General features: G+C 39.9%; 1 protein-coding gene across 1 annotated transcript in view; it reads left to right on the forward strand.

Moving 5' to 3' along the window:
* The window catches only part of pola1 (polymerase (DNA directed), alpha 1), a 62,058-nt gene that overhangs the window by 26,266 nt on the left and 16,017 nt on the right, over positions 1-19,775 (forward strand). Inside the window, exons 27-34 of the mRNA XM_059524737.1 lie at positions 2,697-2,729; positions 2,834-2,926; positions 3,120-3,325; positions 3,529-3,661; positions 4,067-4,198; positions 4,292-4,466; positions 5,944-6,125; positions 9,086-9,217. Of these exons, the coding sequence (XP_059380720.1) occupies positions 2,697-2,729; positions 2,834-2,926; positions 3,120-3,325; positions 3,529-3,661; positions 4,067-4,198; positions 4,292-4,466; positions 5,944-6,125; positions 9,086-9,217 (1,086 nt within the window). The remainder of the gene's footprint in view (positions 1-2,696; positions 2,730-2,833; positions 2,927-3,119; positions 3,326-3,528; positions 3,662-4,066; positions 4,199-4,291; positions 4,467-5,943; positions 6,126-9,085; positions 9,218-19,775) is intronic.

The following is a 19,775-nucleotide window of genomic DNA, read 5'->3' on the forward strand; positions in this document are numbered from 1 at the left end:
ATATGATTTAAGCGAAATATATATAGTTTATATGCCTATATTCCTTTTTATGTAATCCTATAGTTTTTCTGTTTTCTCCGTTCACAGAAGCGCTGCAGGTGTGTGTGATCTGTTGAATTCATCTCACGCTATCTTCAGATAAACTCTAAGGGCGGTTCATTGCCATTGCTACTTACCTATGTTCACAGCTGAGCGAACATTTCACTCGTTGGCTTCAGCGCCACATTTGCATAGGACGTACTACTGGAATTCGTGATTGGTTGACAGCAAATTTCAAATATTAAATGGAACAATAAAATAACGTTATTAACTGGTTAATGGCCATTTCAAATTTTCGATTCTGTTCGGAACTATAAAATTTTATTTCGGTTCTGGTTCTGTTCCTGCCAAAATTTCGTTGGTTTTCGGTTTTTGTTTCTTGAACCGGTTCAGAGCCCTGTTTAGAACACCCTTAAACACTGAGAACAGAACATGTAGCAACACTTTGGCAGCGACTTTTGCACTGGCAAGTACTTGCATATTCTTCAAGTCTAGTCTATATCATGGTCCAGTTTTGAAAATGCAAAAATGGATGGCACACCAACAGCAAACCACACATAACAGATGTTTAATCCTGCTTAATTAGTTGTGCGTTTCTGTGTGTTTTGGGGTGACCTTGGCTATGTTGGTTAATGCCGACAGCTATTTTGTTACTACTCAGACCTGACCTCCTACTTCCCTCTGGGAGGTATGTTACACCTCATAAAGCATGCTTAAGTCCTGCTCCAGTTTCAAGGAGTGGAGCTTCCCGTGCTCTGAAATAGCTTCGTCCTTGTCCCTCTGAGGGCTTGGGTTTGGCTATGTGTATGTGTGTGCTGGGGGGCATGAATCCTGGTGTCTTGCTCGATTGCTGTTGACAGGCTGCAGTGTGTCCCTGTCTCTTTGAGGCCTCAGATTAGCGCCCCTTATTCCCCTGCTGAAACCCCCACCTGTCCGAGTCCCTCTCCCACAGAGGTCACCCTGCATGCCAGCACAGCGGCTGTGGGGTGTATGTTTAAGGCTGGACACCCTGAGTAAACAGTAACTGTTATCATGACACTTCAGATATGTACAGTGTCTCTGTCTACCTGTTACTGTCTGCAGTTTTTATTATGGGACAGATTTGTCACCTTCCTTTTATCATTTTTGAGGCCACTTGCAAAGAGTTCTAAAATAAAGAGTTGAAGGGAAATTGTCAAGAAACATTTTAATGCAAAGGAATATTCTTTTAGAAATCAGATTTTGGTCATATTCCAGTTATGAATCTCATGTAAGGCACAATTTCTGTTTTGAAAATTCCAAATATGATGTTTATATACCTTTATTTATTTTTTGTCATTAAATCCTTATTTGGAATATACACTAATAGAATACTATTTTTTATCAGTTTATATTCAAAACACCCAGAAGTAATTGTGGGCGTTTGGAGACAGCATAAATTCTTGTGACTTTAATTTTTGATGTTAGTTGTTTTTATTTTTCTGTAATAAAACAAACTACCTTTCAAAAATTTCAGTAAGATTTTTATTTTTAAATGAATAGTTGTATATTCAGAAAAGATGTCTTAAATTGATCAAAAGTGACATTAAAGACATTTATAATAAAAACAAATCTATTTCAAATAAATGCTGTTGTATGTGCTCTCCATGACATTTGAAATATTTTTATGTGTGTGTGTGAGCACAAAGAGCATTTAATGAATTTGAATGTATTATTCATCAAAGAATCCTAAGTGCAAAACTTTGTTCGGCAGAGATAAGAAGGAATGTTTAAATATTTTTTGAAGTATCAGTAATTTTAAATTGTAATGATATTTCACACTATTACTGTTTTTGTCTACCGTATTTTTGATCAAATAATTGCATAGGAGAATTTTTACAGACCCCGCACTTTTGCATTGTACTATAGTAAATTCATTTAATTATCTTGTAAACCTCTGTTTTTAAATTCAATATTGGTTGTAATCCGTAAGTGACATGTAAGTACAGTCAGCTGGGAGCTGTGATTCAAACCTGTTTCCCAAATTAGCACCATGACTCTGACCACTAAGCCTTTTTCCCTTTTTTTAGCCTCTGTTTAATTTTTCTTTTGCTGCTTTTATGTATTTATTTTTCTCTTGCGCTACTCTTCTACCTCGCTCTGTCTGCCCTTCATTTTTTCCTTTTGTTTCTCTCTTTTTCTCTGACAGCTGTGGTTTACATGGGTCTCCCTCTGCAGCTGGACAAACCCTCCCCTTCTCTCACTCTCTCTTTTTCTCGTCATGCAGTCCAGTGGTGATTAAGACTATTAGGCCTTATAATGACTCTGCTGGTGTGTGGGTTTGGAGCCCCATTTCAGTGCAGCTAATAGACCTCTTAGCCAATTATCCTCCATTTAGAAGCAAATCACAGAGGCTTTTTCTCTCCCCCTTTGATAAATGTTGAATTACTGAATAGATTTGCTAATTAAATTCTTTGTGTACTTTGCATGTGCGAGTCCTAATGTTCATGTGTTTGAGTTTACGGATGTGCGCTTTTTTCCCCCGTAGTATTTCTTGCTGATAAATGTATATTCGCCGAAGTGAGTGGGTTTGTTTGACATTCAAGTTAGACCGATTTGAAATTGATATTGTTCTCCACTTGCTGTGTTTAGTGTTTATTGTGTTTCCCGAGTGACATGCGGTCTTTTGTCTCACGCAGATTTTGATGCACACCAAAGAACTGGTGCAGAGGGTGAGTCATGATTGGTGTACGTTACAGTAATAATTAAGCTGCACTTGCCGTGTTTGTTACTTGTAAGCCGTGCGTGGGTTTGATGGTTTGTGGTTCTCTCTCAGATGAATCTTGAGGTCATATACGGGGATACCGACTCCATCATGATCAACACCAACAGCACTAATCTGGAGGAGGTCTTCAAACTGGGAAACAAGGTAAGGTTTTTGGGGGAAAGGGAGGGGGGTTTCTGCACTTCTCACAGAAAAATGCATTATTGGATTTTTAAAGCTTGAATGAGTCTGACATTAATGATTGAGACATCACTGACAGTCAGGAGAGAATTAAAATCAACCATTCAGCAACTGAATAAATGTGTCTCTCTCTCTGTGTGTGTGTGTGTGTGTGTAGGTGAAAAGCGAGGTGAATAAACTCTATAAGCTTCTGGAGATTGACATTGACGGTGTTTTTAAGTCCCTTCTGCTGTTGAAGAAGAAGAAATATGCTGCACTGATGGTTGAGCCTCAGGGAGATGGCAAATACACCACAAAGCAAGAGCTCAAAGGCCTGGACATTGTGCGTAGAGACTGGTGTGACCTGGCCAAAGAGTGTGGCAAGTCAGTGCACTGAACTACAAATCATTAGCCCTATGTGTTCTTTATAAAGACAGTTATGTAGTAATAATCTTTCTTGTTTTACTTGAAGCTCCTGACACCAAGACAAATGCCTTGTGTGTGTGTGCAAACAGCTCTTTCTGATTCTGTATATATTCTTTTGTAATACTGTTGTGATTTATATGATCTTTTTTTCTTTCGTGTAGTTATGTTATTGGTCAGATTCTGTCAGACCAGAACCGGGACACCATCGTAGAGAACATTCAGAAACATCTGATTGAGGTTGGAGAGAAGGTGGCCAATGGCACTATTCCACTCAATATGTTTGAGATACACAAGGTAAAGGACTGAGTTACAAACAGGCTTTTCGCAGATTGGTTCGGCTATGAATAAGGAAAATATTTACACTACTAGTTAAAAGATTATAAAACCTTAACAGCTCAAAACAAAAAAACAAATGGTGTTTTGGTTTATGTAGTGACTGAAAGTTTGGGATCTTTTTTTATTCTATGAATATGAAGTTTAAATGAGCAGCTTTTATTTGAAGCAAAAATAATGTATTACTCTAAACTGAAAATATTATGAGTTTCATCTGTTTATTTATGTAGTTGTGTAAAGAATGGCACAAAACCCATTTAAAATGTTCAAACCATTAAAACCATGAATTTTTTTTTTTTTAAGTCATGGGAAAAATTTCATGACTGTCTCGTGAAGTGTGTTCAAGGGAAATATTTTTTTTTCCAGTCCCTGACAAAGGATCCTCAGGACTACCCTGACAAGAAGAGTCTCCCCCATGTCCATGTTGCCCTCTGGATCAACTCCCAGGGTGGAAAGAAGATTAAAGCGGGTGACACTGTTTCTTATGTCATCTGTCAGGTGAGTGGCCTCTGTATTTTGTACTTCTGACTCTAAAATTTGGCAGTAAACCCACACTAACCTTCCCCCACTGCCTGTGCTTTCCTCTGTTAGGATGGTTCAAACCTGGCAGCCAGTCAGAGGGCGTATGCCCTGGAACAGCTACAGAAACAGCCGGGACTCAGCCTGGACACACAGTACTACCTGTCCCAGCAGGTGCACCCTGTGGTGGGCCGAATCTGTGAGCCTATCGAAGGCATTGATGCAGTGCTTATTGCTACATGGCTTGGTGAGACAGTCTGTCTGGATCAGTATTGATTATATTTTGCCAAAAAGGATGAATGAAAAAGGATTAGTTTGATAATTTCTTTTGACACAAAGAGCAGCATATAAATATAGATATTGAATTACTATAATTTTTTACCTCACTGTAATCTCTGAACTTATTTTAACTGTCATTGTGAAAATTAATGAAGCTTTTTAGCCATTTCATTTTATGTATTTAGGTATTTGTTTTTATTAAAAAAAACATTAATTCTGAACATATTTTAACTGATTTAAGTTGTTAACGAATCATTCATGATTTGATATAATTTTTATATATTTTTTTTTTTTAAGATTAAGGTTATATGTTTAGTTGTTTTGTAAACATGTTAATTTCAGATCATTTACAAAAAAAAATCAAGTTTATTTATTGCTTTCTTTTCCCTAGCAGCTGAGATCCCATTTACAGCGCCCTCCACCACCACCACCCCCAGATGGAAATTCAGTTTCTTTAAAAAGTGCATGAACCCTTGCCACTCTGTCTCCATGACAACAGACCCTTGTTGTTTGGTATCCCGCCGTTGGGTCCAAAACTCAGACGCTAATTCAATCTTCCCACCGTGTCACCAGAACCAAGTAGCTGGTTACCTTCATTTATTTATCGGTTAGCAGCACAATTTACGCCATATTTGCTTCCAGTATATCCCGATCAACTAAATCTCAAGTAGTCATGTAAAACACTCTCACAATGCACACAACATTCAGTGTCCATTCCTAACTACAGTTCATGCACCACCCTGTTCCCTTGACCACAGATGTGTGTGTGTGTGTGTGTGTGTGTGTGTGTATGTGTGTGAGAGACATGCTGCATGTGTACCTGTAGATGGCAGCAGCACTCGGGCCTCTGCGGGTTTGGATCCTCAGAGACGGCGTTTAATCCCCGAAGTCTCATAGTCAACACTTACTTATGTGCTCATTTATTCACTTAGCCAAATTACCCAGGGGGACGTAGGCTGTTTTTCCGTGCTCTAGTAGTGTTCGGTGTCACCTGGGGGGATTAAATGGAGATTCAGCTGCTGTCTCTTAATGATTTGATGATCTCAGCTGCCTGGGAAAAATCGGATAGCTGCGCTTTCTCTACCCCTCCTCTTTCCCCTTATTATGTTTCCAGTTTATTCTTATCGTTAGCTAGTCTCCCTCCTCTTGCCTCCAGCGGCCGTGCCATCTTCTCTTTCTTTCTGTCCCTCTTTCCTCTTTCAGCTTTTCCTTTTACCCCTCTTTCCATCACTGTCCATAAATACATCCATGGGGAAGTCTGAGCCTGCATGGCGTTATCGCCAACACACTGGAAGTACATTTCAACCTAGAACTTAACAAACTTGCACTGCTGACTTCTTTGTTTATTTACATAGTTGTTTCCTTTGCTATTAAATGCTAAATGGTTTGAGTGTTTTTTTTAAGAGATTTATAACTTGAACGTTTTTCTTTACCTGCTTGTCCAGGGCTCGACCCAAGTCACTTCCGAGCTCAGCAGCAGCAGCAACGTGAGGACGAAGTGGACAATTTTCTGGGTGCTCCCGCCCAGCTTACTGACGAAGAGCGCTACCGTGACTGCGAGAGGTTTACTTTCACTTGCCCTGACTGTGGTACCGAAAACATCTACGACAACGTGTTTGAAGGGGCGGTGAGTTATCAGTCCTCATATTCACATCCATTAGCAGACCTGATCTTATCGGTCAGCAAAATGCCAAGCAGTCCATCCCGATTCATGCATTTCTCACCATTCGATTGCATCCTACCTTAACTTCCTGTTAAATATTGTGTAATGACAGGTAACAATAAATTTAAGCGGCGCAGGTAATTACTTCCTCCGCTTCAGGCTTTTACCGGCCTATTAATTTCAGAGCCACACACTTTATTTATAGAGGCTTGGCAGAGCTGGGCAGTGGGGAGAGAGGTTCTGCTGGGGTATATTCCTGGAGCTCTTCAGTACACAGGATGTCCGTCATACTCCAGGCCGAGGTCAGCGGGGGCTAGAGGAGCGTGTGTAATCTGCCTCTAATTAAGGGTCCACACACACGCACATGCTCATGCACAGCTTTCTCTTGTCCAAGACTCATGAAAAGTGACATTGACCCCCCTCTCCACTGGGTTGACCTCTGTCCTCCTAGCTGTTTAGAGATTTTGCATGCTTCAGGCCAGGGAAGGCTTGGAATTCTGGGAAAAACTGGTTGGCATTTATGCGCACTATAACTTAGAAATGCGTTACAAGCCATAATGGACTTTAATCAGGGTAAACACCATATGTGACCCTGGACCACAAAACCGGTCTTAAATAGCTGGGTTATATTTGTAGCAGTAGCCAAAAATACATTGTATGGGTCCCAATAATTGATTTTCCTTTTATGCCAAAAATCATTAGGATATTAAGTAAGATCATGTTCCATGAAGATATTTTTTAAATCTCCTACCATAAATATATCAAAACTTAATTTTTGATGAGTAATATGCATGGCTAAGAACTTAATTTGGACAACTTCAAAGCCATTTTTCCTCAGATTCCAGATTTTCATATAGTTGTATCTCGGGTCAAATATTGTCCTATCCTAACAAAACATGCATCAATGGAAAGCTTATTTATTCAGCTTTCAGATGATGTATAAATCTGAAACTTAAAAAATTGACACTTAAGAATGGTTTTGCGGTTCAGGGTCACACATTTAAACTGAAGTGAATGAAAACAAGGAAAAAAGGCAGATCAATAGATTGTAACTGCTTTTTGTTTGGTTTAGTTTTTTAGGAAACATGGGTTTTAGTGTTTGTGTGTGAGAGAGAGAGAGAGAGAGAGAGATTCCTGCAGGGTTGTTTCTGAAACAAAAGGCACTGACCCACAATCCCCAACTAAACAACTTTATTCATTTCATTTATTTCAAAGGACTTTTGAATTGGGTTCAGTCCCCCTTTTTCCCCAATTTCCAGTACGGAACTTAGATTAATCTTCCTGATCTCATGGCAATTCATACATTTTTGACAAGGTGGCTAGGCTAATACGTAAAAATTTGTACTACCTCACTTGTGTGAATTCATACAATTTGTGAAAAATCGTACGTATTTTACAAGGTGGAAAAGGACCACACCTCACCTCACCCCACCCCTAAACTTAAAAGTCAAAGAAATTGTAAAAAATAATACAAGCGAGTTCATACGAATTAGCCACCTCGTAAAATGCGTACAAATTGGCTGTGAAATAGCGCTGGATTAATTGCTTTCTACTTCACTGAAAATGGACACATTTGAACAATTTTTTTTGAAAATGATAAACCATTTATTTTAGTTATTTACCATTAAAACAAAACTTTGAAACTCGTTACAGTTATGTATCTTTAACTACTATTACAATTTATGATTTAATTTTTTGTCTGTGTTTATTACAGTATTTTAACAGTTCTCTGTTTGGTTCAGTTGGATTGTATTCAGTGGTTCAGTGTCCAAATACTTCATCTAGGGCTGATACAGTAAGAATGTGAGCTGTCTGATTCACCAGGCAGTTCAACGGAGTCATTAAGAAACCACAACTGAGTAGTTTGTTCACAAATTTGGGCAGCCCTGTGTGCTCACATAAAAATATTTAACCTTAGTGCTTAGGGGACACTTCTCAAAAGCAGCGCAGGAAACATTAAAGCCATTAAACAAAACTATACTTATGTTTCACAGCCTTATTTTCATATTCAGCATGGCATATAGCGTGTTACATACAATTCTGATAAGGTATCTAATAATTAGGAGTACAGGGTTATAGCGGAGTTCTGGTTAAAGGGAGTGCGTTGATGAAAAGAAGGCTTTAAAGAACAGACTTGACTCACAGTCACTGCAGATCGCTCTCTTATCAGAGCCGGCCGTGGAGAGCGGGAGGAGGACAACAGGAATGCAAACAGACGATACTAGACAGTATTTGCATAGACACATGGTTCCCCCTTAAAGTGGCGCTCAGAGAGAGATGTAAAGATCATAAAAACGCTAATGGCTCACAGTGACTACCGGAGAGTGAATTGAGCGGAGCTTCACCACCACCGTACCATAAAAGCAAGAGTGATGTGTTTGTGTGAGACGGTGAGCTCGAGCAAGTGTGCTGATGCATTAGCCGCACACACAGCTTATTTGAGGCATAATGAGCACCATAAACAGCTCTGCTAGTGCCCATGTGAGGTTAGATTGAAGGGATATCAGGCTACAGTAGTTTTTATCCACTGTTTAACTACAATTGTTGCCACTGTTTCTTAGTGGGAGGTCTGGGGCCTTTTAGATGTAGAAAAGCTGGCAAAGCTTGCAAATCATCTGCGCAGTATGGCATTTGTTACATGCTGTCACCCAGATACACAGCTGAAAGCCTAATGAAGTGCCATTTTTGCTCGTATGTTTCTGTTCCCAACCTAGATACCCTAGAGCCTTGGTCCAAGGGCACTGACATTATATTTTTAGGTTGTTTGAATGTCTAATAGGTCAGGTCTAATAGCCTTTAAAAGCTTCTTTGGGCAATGCCAGTCAACAGGATAAATGCCCTGATTATGATGTGGATGATGATGTATGTGTGTGGCTTGTGTGCCGTGATCAAATGCTGTGTTAAGTTCAGTTATTTGTTTCCAGGGGAGCACCTTACAGCCCAGCCTAAAGAATTGTTGCCATATCCCCTGTCGAGGCAGCCCTATTGAGCATCATATTAAAATTGGCAACAAACTGCAACTGGACATTCGCCGCCACATCAGGAGATACTACAGTGTGAGTATGAACAAATCCTTCTCGTAATGCACCACCTATGTGTTTCAGATTGGCCGCTGCAGGTGTAGTGGATAAGGTGTCGCATAATAAGGAGCCATGTAACTAATAAATACCTATTTGCACTAGGGCTGTCAACGAATATTCTAAATTCGAATAGTTTTAAAAAAACGAATTTCGAAGGTGAAAATTAATATTTGAATAAAAAAAAAATGTGGAAAAAAAGGCCCGCGGTAGTAGAGGCGTGGTTGTCTGCTTTGCGAGTGGGCGCGCTAGCGCGCCTGAGGGTTCAGGGACAGGTCACAGCCTCACAGGAGTCGCACTGTCTGGCACAGCATCACTGCTGAAAGTTGATGCGTCTTCATGGAAGATGCCAGCAAGTGCAGAGCCCAACTCGACCGCAGCAGAGAAAATGAGGTAAAATTGTTGACCCGCGAGATTGTTGTATGCAAGCTATTTAAGATACAGTTAGCATACCATTCGACCACTAGCAACATGAGGTCACATCTCAAAAATGTGCACCCAAATGAGCATGGCATAATGTGTGGAACTCCAGCTAAACAGTCAAGTCTTGACACTTAACGTTACTTTGCATCGCCCGCCGCAAGCTCTTTGTCTGCAACACGACAAGAGGCCATAACGGATAAAATAATTTCGTTCATTTTTAAGGACATGAGACCGATCAGTATCGCGGATGGGGCAGGCTTCGGGGAGTTCTGTCAAGCAATGGATCCGAGGTTTGATTATTTATCGTTTCATGTCAAGGAAAAGTTCCATGTTTACCATAGCACAGCTCGCTCGAAGCATTCAATGTCAGTTCTATATGCTGTAAAACTTCAATTAATATTAATAATATATGTTTCAATCACTGAATGAAGCCTGCTATATTTGGGACAACAGTCGCGACCTTAAATTGCTTGCACAAAAATGTGTTTGTTCATTTAACCATTATGCGCAGAGAACGTGAGGGTGAGAGAGCGTGAGGTCTGCAGTCTTGGCCATTAGTTGATTTCCTTGTTTTTGTGTAGGTAATACGTTGTCATATATGTTTAAACTTAAATAGACTATCTATACAAGCAGTTATGTCTCTTTGTATTATTTTTGCCTGTTATTGACGTAATGCGCGTCATTGACAACATGCGCAACCAGATGTTCGAATAGTTCGAATATTCGTGTATTTTTTTAGAGGGAATATTCGAACGTCAATTTTGACAGCCCTAATTTGCACCAAGAGTTTTGCAAATCGATGGAGAAAGTCCTCACCAAATGTGTACAGTCTAAGATGGTGTACAATCTTAATAATGTGTGTTGTTTCCTGGATGATTCACAACTGTTTTTCTGTGTTGTGATAGTTGTTCATGAGTCCCTCGATGGTCCTGAACAGTTCCTGTACATTCTTTGGTTCTTCTGCATATTTGAACCCTTTCCAACAGTGACTATGATTTGATGAGATCCATCTTTTCACACTGATACACAGCTATTACACACAGCTATTACAGGAAACATTTATAAAAGGAAACATTTACTGATGCTCGAGAAGGCAGTCCAATGCATTAAGAGCCAGAGGGTTAAACATATGAACATATGAACATGATGATGATGTGTACATTTTTCTTATATTTCTTTCATTTGGTACTGCACTTAAGAAGCTACAAAAATACTTAAAAGTTTAAAAGTTTTAAAAATATTATTTAAAAATTTAAATATGGCTGAAAAAATTTTTTATATATATATATATATATATATATATATATATATATATATATATATATATATATATATATATATATATATATATATATATATATATATATTTATGGTCAGTTATGATTTTCAGAATCAATCTATTTATGCTCTAGTTACATTTTACATTTTTAAATACAAATGTGAATATAAAAATGTATTATGATATTTTAAGCTATGTAATGTAGTAATAATTTTTATTACTAATACTAGTCTTTTGATACCGGTCTGTCAGTAGACCCAATACTCAAAATATCAGCATACCTATAATAACGTTCAAAATATTAAACCAACTTCTCCTGTTTCTCACCCACAACACTGCAATTCATGCAAAAAAAAAACCTTGACAGGTCAAGGGTCACAGAATTTGTGTCCTGTGAAAGACAAAATAATAATTTGCGTATGCTTTTGCCGAAGCTCTGTGTTCGTGTGCCTTCCTTTTAAATATGTCCTATACAGTAACACTACAGGTACACATTATCAAGTTTATTGTCCAGGGCTGTACGCTTAGCTTTTTCACTAGGAGCACAAGTGCTCCTAGTGAAAAAATTTAGGAGCACAGAAAAAAATTTAGGAGCACTACTAAATTTCATAAATAACACAATTTTATTATTTTACACTCAAATCACGTACACAGTAACACATGTGCACTAATACATATAAACACAGGGCCATCATAAGGCCTACTGTAACCCTCAATTAAACACAGAGAACACCCCTGTCCCACATCTTTTTGTAGTCAAGTCGCCTGGCACGCTTGGCTGAGTTCATCCAGCGGTCCACTGCAGGACTTGGATCATAGTCCTCAAGACTGGGCCCCTCCAGGGTGATCCTCATGAGGTCTTCGGTGGTGGAGACTGCAAGGCTGCTTCTTTTGGAGCTCTTTATGCGGTTCTGTGCAGAGAAGCCCCTTTCGCACTGGGCAGCCGAAATGGGCAACACTAGCATCAGCTGCACCAACTCCAGTATGTTCTAGGGGGATTAAGATAGGCCTCACTTATCTCATCTTTAACCACCAATAATAGGAGAAGGGCACTGCAGCATGCAAATACTCAGCAGTGTTTGCTTACCTTGTAATCCTCCCTGTATGGCTCCTTGGTCAGCATGGTCTCCCACAGGCCACTGTAGGACTTGTCCTTGAAAGTTTGACTGACCAAGATCTTCAGTCCCTGCCACTCATCCTCAACAGCTGCCAGGTCACACCCTAAAATGGGGGTTTCCAGAAACAAATGCCGAATTTCCTGCCTGCTTTTGGCCTTTACAGTATTTACAAAACATGAGGTTGTCCTCAAATTCCAACCAGGAGAAGAGCTTGATCCAGTCGGCTTTAAATTTGTAAACCTTGCTAGCACTACCGGTGCTAGCTAGGCTAACTGTTGGCATCTCCTCCGGCTCGACGGAGTCAACATCGTCAGTCCCAGATTCCACTTCTCCCACATTTCTCTCACCGATGTCCGCTCTGTCAGCGGTTTCGCTTTGCTTTTTTAGGAAATACGAGTCAATTCTCTTCATTGTACATGGTCAGTTAATTTTCCTTCAACGTTCGAGTTGAGCGGGCTACGACTGTCACACCGATATCGCTCCGCTCAACTCCACCGCATCGTCGGACTCCGCAGTGGCGTGGAGAAACTAGTCCTCCTCTCGTACACACGTACACACACACACACACACACACACACACACACACACACACACAGAGAGAGATCAATCTGTCCTAATTTTAACTTCCGCGGGCGGGAAATCGCCCGTTCTGGCCGTGCGGCGTGGATGTTTTCATTCATAAACTCGCCGCAGGGCGACGTCACCGCATCTCATCACATGAGTTCTGTGTTTTGCAGGTGTGAAAAAGAAGTTGTAGGACAGTGCTTGTCCATTTTTTATACAGAGATGCGCGAGAATTGTGGGCTACTCTACTTTGATACACATAGTATGGATTTAGTTTAGGAGCAAAATGCGAATGAAAGGGTTGAAATCCGTAGTCGCACCGGTGCTCCCTTTTTATTTTTTCTACTCGCACAAACTATTTTTAGGCGCATATGCGAGTGAAATGCTCGCACTGTACAGCCCTGTTGTCCAAGAGTCTTCATCCTCTACTTTAATTAGCTCCCTGCCTAATGAGTTGGTCTTAAGTGATTCATTTACATTTCACCACCCGGCCACTCTGTGAGCATGTAACATGGGTTAATTTGAGCTCACCTTCCTCATTCTGTTTGTTTATTTCCTGTCTTTATTGAATTTCAGATGCGTTTTTTCGCCCTTTGTGCGTTGCTCCAAACAGCTACCGCCCCCCTCCCGCTGTGTCACAAATGGGTTTAATTTTGTGCGCACTTGCTGTGTCTTTGCAGAAATACCGGCCCTGGCGATGTGACAAGTGTGCAGATATTGGGCCTGCGTTAAGAGTGCACATACGTCTGTGTATCTAATTTCCCAGCTGAGGGTTTTGATCGACAACCATAATCACTACATGTCATGTCCATTTGGGGAAAAAGCGAGCCAGGTTCTGGAACTCTCTAGCCGAGCTGGGAAGTTCTGGAATGCCGTAAACTCACGAATCCGACTTGAAAGACATGGGGGTATATTCTCCCACAGTGCTGTGCAGAAAAATCAATTAGCGGCCTGAATGTAGCCACCTCCCTTGCTGGGACGGTGCCTGTAGGCTCTTTTGTCAGTATGTGTGAAACAGCTGCTGGTAGTGAATGCGGCCCCCCTCCTCGCTCAGGCCCGGCTTCAGCGGACACAGCTCAACCATCCCCTCCCACACTAGGAGCAATGAAGAGGCTGATATTGTGTAATTAAGGATTCCTTTCAGCTGAGGGGAGAGCTCAAATAGAGTTGTTTGTTCGCAGAGATAGAGAGAGAAAGCCTGGCTGCGTGAGGGAGGACTTGCAGCTTACATGGTTACAGATTGGAAGTCAGCGGTGTTTGTTGAGTTTCCTACGGAACACCAGCGAGGCATTAATCATGAAAGAAATCACTGCCACCTCCACCTTCAGCCCACCACCATTACCAATAAAACCACCCTTTAGAGACAAAGCAAATATGCTTTCCCCTCGTCCCCCCCCCCACTTCTCTCTTTCCTTGTCATCCGTTCTGACTCCTGGAGTCTTCTACAAAATGAGAGCGTGGCACCAAGTGGCACCCCCCGTATTTACCCCATTCTAATGTGGGTTGCCATGGCGTTTAACAAATTATTGCAATTATGTTCGTCATGTGCTTCGCCCTTGGTAACTGGCTTCGGGATGTGATGGTGGTTGTGGGGGGGGGGGGGGTGACCGAAAAAAATAAATAAAAAAGGTGATAATCCTGTTTTGAACAAAAGGTCAGATTGCTGAATAGAAAAGGCTTGATTAAAGCAGAGATGTACAAAGTGGACGCATTTGCGTCCATTCAGCCGCTCTCGGGCTCCGCAGCCGCTGTGTGAATGTACAGCTGTTGATTACCAAGGCACAAAGCCCATGAGAGGCTGTTGTCTTGGGGGCTTTTTTGCACCAAGCTGCCTGTAATTGCAGCTTTTTTTCCTCAACTAAAAGGGGCAGCTCTGGATTAAGGGCATCAGAGGGGTTGTGTGCATGTTCAGTGGGGCTGGTGAATTTATGGGTGTTTAGATGGCAAAATTCCTTCATTTAGCGGTGCTTGCTAAGGCACACATCTCTGTTGCGGTTTCTTCAGCATGCCATCAAGCGTGTTTGGGTTATGGATGGAAATGACTCAAATTGTGCAATTGACATGTTTTTTGGATTGTATGTTTTACGTACTTTTTACTTGTATAATTTTTGCATTAAAACAGGCACAAAAAAAAAAGGAGGCTTGCATTTACCATATTTAGGGATCAGTAGGGTTTTTTTTTTTTGCTTAATTGATATTGATAAAATTTAGATTTTTGTGATTTTAAATTATTTACCATTTACATTTTTAATTGCACCATTATTATTAATATTAGATATTTTAAAATAGTATCACGTGAAATTTTTTATTTTTATTTTGTCTTCTATTGCTTGTTAATTTTATGACTTTTATTATTTATTCAGTTTTTGACATGAGAGGATACTTGTGACTGTGTAAAAGATCATCTCGCACAACACGCTGAAACACAGTGCATATATATTTAATTAAATCACAGCCTTCGCTATTTGATAATTGCACTGAGCCATGTTGCGATTTTGTGTTATTTTGATTAATTTTGTAGCCCAATGGACCAGAATATCATAAAGACTTGGAGCTTGTAACTGCATAGCAACTCCCTAGCAACCACCCGTTGCATCATTTTCTTTGGAAAACTGTAAAAAAATCCTTCCCGCATCAGTTGTTGAAGAGATAGTAAAAGTGGTATTTCTCATTCACAATGGTTAAGAAAGCACACATATCCTTACAAACCTGACACAGTTATGAAACCTTAAGTGCCAAGTTCTGATTGCAGTCTGAACCGAAATACTCTGGGTGTAGCCGCTCTAGAAAAAGACCAGCAGGTATAGATGCGAGAAAGAAAGGAGAAGAGTGAGAACGTTTTTCCGGTAGCTTGCACTGATCTGTGGGCCCGAGTCTTTGCCCAGTGTTTGGTTAAATTATGTGGAACTCATTTGACGGCTGCAGAAGTGGCTGTATTCGCAGTGTCGGGTATCGACTGGTATAATTATGCAATTATGAAGCTTTACCCTGCCTCTTTCTCACAGAGCGAGCTCTTAGTGTATCAATTAGATGTTTTTTTTCTCTCTTTTGCTCCCTGATTTTCTTCTTTTTTTCTGCCCATCCCCTATTTCTTGGTTACAGTGAAGATGCAAACTGAGTCTGTCTATCAAATAAGCAGGTTGTGTTTTTGTCACCTGGTTTAGAGTACTTTGTCTGGTCTCTAGTTTATAGAGTGAATGTTTCCTCTGTATTTTTAGAAGATTCTTAGAATGTTTTGAGCATCCACTGGTGAGCAGGGCAGGCATATATTACCGAAGACTGGAAGATGCCAAGAGTATGTCATGGTTTCCACGAAAATATTAAGCAGCAACTGTTTTCTACACTAATTAAAAAAAAAAAAAAACACCAAATCAGTATATTTTAATGGTTTCTGTATGAACATGTGACTTGAATAATGGCTGCTGAAAAAAGGACATGTTACAGAATCGTGGAATCATGGCATTAAAATTGGAATTTACTGAATAACGTGGGATTTGCCAAATTTTGGGTGAATAAATAAAACATACACTTAAATGCAAATGCAATATTGATTAATGTCTGTGAATAATAAACCACAAATATACTATATAAATATAAATCCTGCATATTCTGCGTGTCTCTGTGTGAGTGAATGGGGCAGATGTGCGGTTTGGTTTACTACATACATACTGAAGTGTTTTCAGCCTTTGCTGCCACAATATATGAGTGCATGAACACACAAACATAATCTCTAGAACTGCTCTGAGTGTCACTTCATAAGAATTTTACAATTCCTTTTGAGGAAAAACTATCATCATATGTACAAAGAGACATAAAGGTTTTCACAGTAACCCATCAAAATAAAAGTCCAGTTTAACTTGAAGAAACTGTGACGAATATATTACTTAATATAATAATAGTACTGCTACTAATAATACAATTATTATTAAAACATGATTTTTAAGGAATATTTACCAGAACAATTATTTCCTGCGTGCACCGTTTGGCTGTGAAAAAAAAAAATCCTACATTTAAAATATATGATGGTATGAGAGGAGCAGCTTTCACTCTCAACCAAACTAACATTACTAGCCAATCAGAATGTTTTGCTCTTATTAACATGAGATGCGCATAATAGTATCCAATTGCAGTCGCAGCCCTGATTAATAGAGAAACGCGACAAAAGGCAGCAAGGTGCCATGGTCCGAGATGTCCATCTAACGCATATTTACATAGAGCGGTTCACAAAGCTCCGCTGCTTTTTAATTTGTTATTCTGAGTAATAATTTAATCTCCATAAGAACGATATGATTGCCAGAACATATTTACCTGGATTTTTGAAAAGGTCCTTTTCACACATGATTTCTTAATGGTAATTTACCAGTAAAGACTGTATGTGAGAAAGGGGCTAAACTCTTCCTCTGCATATAGCGTGAATCTGAACTGCTGGGAAAACAGTAGCCGCGCTTCCACTTTCGGGCTAAAAACAGGCATGCTAATGCATGCCAGGGCCAGACGCATTTCCACTGTCACTTCCGGTGCTTGATCGTACCTCCTCTGTGCTTCCTCGGGGCTAACGGCCTGGGTTTTTTGGCCCTACGAAAGGAGAGGAGTGGTTATGAACAAAGGCGGAGTTTCTCCGCATCTGGAGAGCTTCAGCGCCGCGGATCATTTCATAAAGTTAAGATAGAACACCAGAATTAAAGACTTTTTAAAATAAGTTGAGCTCAAAACTCACGTTCAGTCAGCAGCGAGTGTTTCAAATAACTTGATCCAATGTGGATTATAATCACCATTCAAGGCAGAAATTTATAAATGATGCAAAAGACTATGCACGCTAGGCATTAACGTTACCATAGTAAACATGGTAAATGTGACCGCTTGAAGAAATGCCAGTTTCTTATTCTTTATCACAATCGTGTATTTATTTAGTAACATATTTTATCTGTCATAAGTCTCGTCTCGAGAGTTTAGCTCCGTGTAGCCTATCATAAATATATAGATGTTATAAATCGTTGTCACTGCTTTTAATATGTATTTTTAAGTAGTCTAATGTTGTCTAATTTTTAAGTAGTGTAATGCACACTGTTTATTTTTATGTATGTGTGTTGGTTGTTCATATTTGTTACTGTGCGCTGTCAATACACTGTCATCTTGGCCAGGTCTCTCTTGGAAAAGAGGTTTTAAATCTCAATGAGATCCCCTGGTTAAATAAAGGTTAAAAAATAATAAATAAATAAATAAAAATAAAAATATAATGGGGTTTTTTTGGGGGTTTTTCGGGAGCTTTTATAAAAATATAGAAATTATCATTATTTCTAAATGTGATTTATATAGGCTTTGTGACTTTAAATAAACAAAAACAGACTCGACTGAATAAGCAGGATAAAGCTTTATTTCTGTGTGACATTTTCAATTATGATAAATTAATTCATCATGATCAAAGTATCACTTATTATAGTAAAACATCATGCTTCTGGATTAAAATTTTTAACAAAGCATGCAAACAAAAGGCAGCTGTTATCATGTTCGTTTTGTGATTGCGCTAGTTCCAGTGACTTTTCTTATTACCGTATTTTCCAAGTCGTACTTTTTTTTCATAGTTTGGCTGGTCCTCCGACTTATAGTCAGGTGCGACTTATCAAAATTGATTTGACATGAACCAAGAGAAATGAACTAAGAGACATGAACCAAGATAAAACATTACCGTCTACAGCTGCGAGAGGGCGCTCTATGCTGCTCTGTGCTGCTCGGTGCTCCTGTGGTCTACACTGAGCAGCATAGAGCGCCCTCTCGCAGCTGTAGACTGTAATGTTTTCTCTTGGTTCTAAATAAATGCGACTTATAGTCCAGTGCGACTTATGTTTTTTTCCTCATCATGACGTATTTTTGGACTGATGCGACTTATAGTCCAAAAAATACGGTACTTTTCTGATAACTTCTCTTTGTTGGTGTAATGATGGGGTGGAGTGACGTTGTTTTGAGAGGCATGTTAAGGGCGGGTTTTAGTGAAGCGCAGTCGAGCTTCTGGCCCGACAGTGGAAACGCAGTTCTATTTTGACCTTGGTGCTAAAGGCCCGAGGCTATTAGCCCTGCCGAGCCCGTTTGAAGCACTGGCTCGCACTGGCCCGACAGTGGAATCACGGCTAGTGAGCATTATCTCACTAGAATTGTAACATAAATCATTTATAAACATTTGCCAACACACAGGAGAATACATAAACCTATGTCTAAATATGCAATTTGTGACCAAATATTAAAATGTAATTGATAGTGCTGGGCAACAAATAAATTTTTTAATCACAATTAATTGCATTGTTATGCACAGAACTAAAAATGCATTCAAAAGTAGTGATTTGTGCACTTTTTTAATAGAATAATTAGGATGTGCTCACACTAGGCAATCTTAACCGGAGCGAGTTTGACCCCCAAAGCCTGGTTCGTTTTTATTAGTGTGATTGCTCCATTTAGCAGTCCCTGGCTCGCTTGGAAGAGGTGGGCAAGTGCGCGGTTCAGTTATATATAGATCAGTGAATGTGAGCGCTAACCACGGTGGAGTGCAGATCTTCTAATATCGGATCAGCCTGATTCCCGGTAAAAGTGTAAATACACCTCTACTGAATGTGCTTGCAAAGAGTGTGTTTCTGGCCTATTTTTTGTGATGTGCACTGACGCTAATGCTATCTCTTTCACCACCACTCTGTTTTTATTCTTTTGCCCAAGGAGGAGAATAAAATACTTCAGAACTCTGCATGTATGTAAGCTCAATGCCTCTTTAAGGGGCAGTAATTCAGAATAAAGAAATGTGTGTCAGCAAACAGGTGAAATGGCAAAAAGTCTCCATCCCTCCCTTTTTCATCAAATCAGGCCACTGTACATAGGACAGTCTCTACTGGCCATCCCTGCTGAATTTTGGGTTTAAAAACAATGACATAATTTTTTTCAGTTGGCTTGTGTGTGTTTCTGTAGTCGCAGTCTTTTGCTAAGCCCATGGGAACTGGACTGTTGGTTTAGTCTTGGGCCTCCAGGGGCACAAAAGATCTGTTAAGGCAAACAGAGGGGTGATAACACCAACGCTCTCTTCAAAATGAAAGCCAAACAGCTCACATATGTTCAGATTCAATTACACACTCTGGGTTTCCCTTAGCCCCTGGGCTTACTGCTAATTACGCAA

Source organism: Carassius carassius, chromosome 35, assembly GCF_963082965.1.
Source record: "Carassius carassius chromosome 35, fCarCar2.1, whole genome shotgun sequence".
NCBI lineage: Eukaryota > Metazoa > Chordata > Actinopteri > Cypriniformes > Cyprinidae > Carassius > Carassius carassius.